Raw genomic sequence first — 5,994 nt, forward strand, 5'->3', positions numbered from 1 at the left:
TCTACCGTCTGATAGGATGCATTTTGTGACTTACTTCGAGTAATATACCGTCTGATAGAATGGACTTCGCGACTTACTTCGTGTAATCTACCGTCTGATAGGATGGACTTCGTGATTTATTTTGAGTAATCTCGAATGTAATTGACGTCCATCGTGTGCTTCCAGTTTATTAGTTTTAGTTAGTTACTAAAAAGCTAGAACAGCCGTTTTTTTCTGTGTCACGGCTGTACCGGTTCAACTTTTCAGAGTGGGGAAACGAGGTCAGTATATTAGCCTTAATTCGCTTTATTTGTTCCAGATTATTTCTTCTGAAAACGTGATAACACTTGTTACAGAGTGTTTGTTGAAACATTTTTTATGGATTGCCCTTCGTTTCATCGACCGTGAATCTCTCGTGTTGCTTACTTCTAGCGCAGAATTAAATTTTTTTTTGTATGAATTGTTAATTGATTACTTTGTTGTGTTATATCTCATGTCGAGTAAGCTAAGAGAGCAGAATTGCGACATAATCTTCAAACCGGGTTTGCGTTTGTGGAGAATTACGAATTCCTAGTGGGTTGTATATTGTGCAAATTTACCTTGCAACGTATAGTGTTTTCTGGGTACTAAGTTATGCAGAATTACGACGTAGAGTTCCTGTTAAGTTGTAGACTGTGCAGAATTACGACGTGGATATTGTACTAAGTTGTGACTTGTTTAGAATTATCGAATGGTTTGCTCTGTACGGCTGTGAGCTATGAAGCTTTAATGGATAGTACACTGTCTAATTACTAGTTGTGTAGATGTACCAACTAGGTTGCCTTGCTAATTTGTGTACATGTTTTCTGATCGGTTTTGAGTGGTGCAGGTTTATCAGGTATAATGTCTGTCCTGTTCAGCTGGGACAAGTTTAGTAATTGGGATTTCCTGTTGATTATTGAGTTGTAAACAGTTCTGATCGGTTTAGAGTGGTGCAGGTTTAGCGGGTACAGTGTGAATCCTGCTCAGCTGGGACACGTTTTGTAATTTTGACGTTTAGTATTGAATTGTTCAAGTTTAAAACGATGTTGAACTACGATTTGTGGACATGTGTTGATAAAATGTTTTAACGTGTTGTGAGGTCTTCAAGTATAGAGCGTAAAGGGCTTTGCTGAGTTGTGAGTTGCATAGTGAGTAAGATACCCTGTTGAGTTTTGGATTGTGCAGGAGTAGTGGAAATGGTTGTGTAAACTGATGAATCCAGGGAGAGAATTCACTAATAAGGCACCCCTCTTGTATGTGTTAGTGAATGAGGTAACGTGTTGAGTTTTGGATTATGGAGCAGTAGGAGCATAGTTTGTGGGTTGTGTAAGTTGAATAATCCAGGGAGAGAATTCACTAATAAGGCACCCCTCTTGTATGTGTTAGTGAATGAGGTAACGTGTTGAGTTTTGGATTATGGAGCAGTAGGAGCATAGTTTGTGGGTTGTGTAAGTTGAATAATCCAGGGAAAGAGTTGCGAAGAGCTTAATGTTCAGTGTTAGTTTATACTTGTGGTAAAAGTGGAAAACACTCTGCCTGTCTGCAAGCTAGATATGTTGTTTTTACGTGAGAAGATATTTTTTGTAAGTTGATTAATAAAAACTGACTTTACATAAGTACATATGTTACCCAATAATCACGACAGATTCAGTTATTTACAAAGTTATCCATTTCAAACTGAGTACTATAAATGATGCAGTCAAGCTGAGAGCTATGTGCTTATAATTGTTTACATTACTATTGTATCGCTTAATTATAAAAATATAGTTATACATCTATACATTATGGAGATTTTGTCGGATTTGCTGTAAAACATATTTTATTGTCGGCCATTAAAATAACTCACGTTCTAAATGATAAATAAGACGATGTAATATACATTTGTTAAGACTACAAAATAACATAAACGACAACTGAAATATATATATACTTCCAATAGTTCCTGTCTTCCTAATGTATATAGCATTCCATTTTGTTTACTTATTCTAGTATTTACTTTCTACTTTTATATATTTTTGTTCGGCATGCTTGAAACAATGAAACGTACAGCAGAACTTCTGTAGTGAAATGTTTACGTAATATATGCACGTTGCAAAATTATTCCCACAATTCCCACGTCATTTCCTTTATTATCTTGTCCATCAAGGACAGTGGAACCAATTATTTGTGTGACTTCTGTCTCATGCTGATTAGTGCCCAAACGTAAACCAGGCTTATATCTTTATGCTACATCGGTTCTGTCACTAAGTGCGTGACTTATTTCACTTGGATCTCAACTCAAGCCTTTTTGCATGGCTCATGCACCAGCTACAGTGAATCATTGCGTTTATTGTGGGTTATGAAGAAAACTATTCATTATTGGAATTAAAATGTAGACACAGAGGTACATGTTAAGCCTAAACACGTTCTAACTGTTCTTGTATACATGTGTAGGTAATAAATCATAAAATAACACACTTTAACAAATTCGCTGTACAAACATACAGTAATGTGGGAAAGACTAAACACATTTAACCGTTTATTCACCACGTTGATTTATACATTTCTCGTTTCTTGAATAATTAGTTGCACATCAACTCTAGCCATAGATCAATAAAACATATCTATTTTAGTGAAGTAGCTAGTAGGTTTGTTTTGTTTTTTCGTAAAATATTCAATAATTCGGGTTACAGTGGTATATTTGTACAGCTTGTTTTGTATCTAATTATCAATCACCTGTTGTTGTTTACTTTGGATCATTGACCTACGTTTCTCCTCTGAGAGTTCTTTAGACTACTAAGCAAAAATACTTTCACAATTACAAATTCTTATCATGCAGAAAATGTGCCTAATCCTCTTAAGTCTAAGAAGGGACAGAGAAAGGTGTGAATAACAATGGCAATGACCACCACCCACCGACAGAGGATGGTCGAATACAAGTTTGTTTTGATGCAATGAAAGTAGCTTGGTATTTAACTCCTTAAGGCTGTTAAGGGTGTTTTTGTGTTCCAATTGTGCTATTATTATCCCCTGTGTTATAACAATAGTGCTAGTGAAGACGACAAGTTTACCACCAGCCCGTGAGAGGCCGCTGGACCACACACACATCGTGCAGAGTGGGAGGATTTGATGTACTTGTTCTTCAAGTTTGACGCACCCCGCAACCCAGGGAGGGTTAAAATGTGCAGTCGACCACACTCCTTTAAGCTACAGAACAGAATATAAAGAGTCCGCGGAAGATAAACAATGATTCAGGTGTAAAAAAAAATAAAAAATGTGCATATATAGCCATACTGTCACAGCTGTACGGATATAGGAAGTAAAAAAGTCAATTATCTTTTTAACGTTGACAAAATTACGAAAAGTCTAATTGGTCCGTTAGCCTAGGTAATGGAAGAGTCAGTGTACGAAATCCTTCATGGATCTTTGTGACATTTAAAGAGAGAATTCTTCTGTGACGAGAAATAAGTGAAAACAATTATCTATCACTTGTAGTTGGTTCTTTCTCTAGCTGAATCAGCATCTGTAATGTCCGTGCTTGTACTTTTTTGATTTCCTGGGCACAGTTTATTAGACACTGAATCATCAAACGTTCCGCGGTGGCTGGTGGTGCCGTACATCGTTAACCAAGTCCTGGCACCTGTTATAGTACAGTGGTGGACAGAATCTACCATGAATCCTGTCACGTCATTGATCGGTTCAAAAATCACGGGCCAATTTATCGCGGTTATCTCAAAGGCACATAATTTAGTTTCAGTATTGTTTGCGATTTATTTTATGAAAAATTTGCCGAGAGTTTTGATAATCCTACAGATAAAATATAAATCTCACTAAAACTAACTCTTAATTTTTTTGTAGCAGTTATTGTTGTTGTTGTTATTCTAATACGCTTCAGAATCATTTTGATCTTGTTTATTATGTGATTCACACTCACAATTTTGTTGGAGCATCGCGAAAACTGGAGAGTACGTGGAGAATGACACACAAGAGGAAAATGTCTATGACAGAAAACACTTATGACGCATCGTCTACCACCAGAGGGTTGTTCAGGTAAAAATAGGCTGGATAACAAAGTCACAATTATCAACGATAACCAGGTTAATGGAATGATTATTTTGGTAGGAAGCGTAGCAGTTAGCATTTTTAACAACTCTCTCGTGGATTAATAGTTCGTCATAGAGTCTTTTTGTCATAGACAATTCCTCTGTATATCAACCTCCATTTTTGTCATGTTCCGACAATGTTAAGCATATCATTTATTTAGCTTAATAATGATTATTTCTGTACATTCCATATTCGTTTTATTTTTCACGGCTAGATTTCCCCTTTTTGATTTTTTTCAAAGTGCTAAAATTTCGATAATTGAAGTTTAACACTTCTCCCTTGATTCGACCTTACCGTAATACCATCTTAATAATAATAATAAGATTAGGGAAAAGTTTATAGTAGTTTAGTTGTTAACAAAATAAAAGTGTCCTACAAAGAGTTTCTAGCGAGGCTAACACTTTAACTCTCATGGCGTGAGAAGTTCGGGATTCAAATCCTTCTCTAAGAAGACAAAAAATAAATATTGAAATTACTATTAGAAAAAGGCACCCATATATTTGTTTCACAACTTTAAGATGAAGCCTGAGGACGAGTCATGTTTGTTGGAAAGAAATATTCGAAAAAGCGGCAGTAACTAACGGGTTTAGTTCAGTGAGTAAATCACTCATCTGGCATATGGGACGTTTCGCTTTAAAATCTGATGAGGAGAAATAAGAAAAGGCTTCCTTCAGGTTTTCTTTGTGCATGAGCTATAAATCGAAAGTTCTAACCACCAGGATATGCTAGGCCCAAAGTATTTTAGTTTTTGCAGTTTCTGAAGGCACTCTCTTTTATTATTAAATCATAAAAATTACAAGAATGTCGAGGTCCAGGACTATTTTTTTCATTTGTTACAGAGCGTAGGGCATTTATTATTTGTATTACACTTGGCCTCAAAATGAATTTTCTCAGAGTATTTCTTGAGTCTAAAGGTCAGTCTAGATTGCATCATAATTGCTTAATATATATGAAGGTGGATGCAACACGTCTGAGCATGTTACACATTTAAGAAGCTCGTCCACGACGGCCACACCATTTTGGGGGCAGCTAGATATGACGTTGTGGGTCAATTGACGTCACAATGTTAAAGTTCATGTGAAGGATAAAGATAAGAAGTTAAACAAGATTAGTCTAGCATGATTACTACTGGAGAAAAATTCTAAGATTTAGAAGCTTGCTAAACATGGCGTTTTGCCATCAGCCTCCAGTGATGTGAGGAATGTCCCAGTATCCAATAAAGTTTCACAGATATTTTTCTCTGTTAGTGGCTTCTTTTTCGTTATATGTTTAACTACTTATCCGTCTGTCTTTCTAATATCAGAAGTACTCCACTTGACCTCAAAATTAATTTTTTAGAGTATTTCGTCTGTTTGTTTATTAAATTTCGCGCAAAGCTACCCGAAAGCTGTTTGTGCTTGCCGTCTTTAGTTTACAAGCGATAGACTAGAGGAAAGGCAGTTAGTCAACACCGCCAACTCTTGAGCTATTTTTTTACCAGCGAAAAGGGGGATTGACCGTCACATATAAGATACTTTTTTATTATTATTAAATCATAAAAATGACAGAAAGCCAAGGCCTAGTACTTTTTTTATTATTTGCTACAGAACGTAGGGAATCTATTATAATAGTTTCCAGTTAACGAATGCTACTTGTGTTATAAAAAGTGTTCCCTTTAATATATCTTGGAAAAATTAGCAATATTAAATATACACTCATTTTTCAGGCACATAGAAGATCCGGCATGGCCAGGTGGTTAGGGTATATATTTCTGAAAGAAAACTGCAGTAAATATTATTACCCGAAACATGGAAGAAATATTATTACCGCACAACAAGGCCCGGCATGGCCAGATGGATAAGGCGCTCGACTCGCAATCTGAGGGTCGCGGGTTCGAATCCCCGTCCCACCAAACATGCTCGCCCTTTCAGC

The 5,994-nt window shown here is 36.3% G+C and overlaps 1 protein-coding gene across 1 annotated transcript in view; it reads left to right on the plus strand.

Annotated features, from left to right (window-relative positions):
• Positions 1-3,995: 3,995 nt before the first annotated feature.
• The window catches only part of LOC106457307 (protein Wnt-7b-like), a 15,047-nt gene continuing 13,048 nt past the window's right edge, over positions 3,996-5,994 (plus strand). Inside the window, exon 1 of the mRNA XM_022383180.1 lies at positions 3,996-4,097. Within this exon, the coding sequence (XP_022238888.1) occupies positions 3,996-4,097 (102 nt within the window). The remainder of the gene's footprint in view (positions 4,098-5,994) is intronic.

The sequence above is a fragment of the Limulus polyphemus genome, unplaced genomic scaffold (genome assembly GCF_000517525.1).
Source record: "Limulus polyphemus unplaced genomic scaffold, Limulus_polyphemus-2.1.2 Scaffold315, whole genome shotgun sequence".
Taxonomy (NCBI): Eukaryota; Metazoa; Arthropoda; class Merostomata; order Xiphosura; family Limulidae; genus Limulus; species Limulus polyphemus.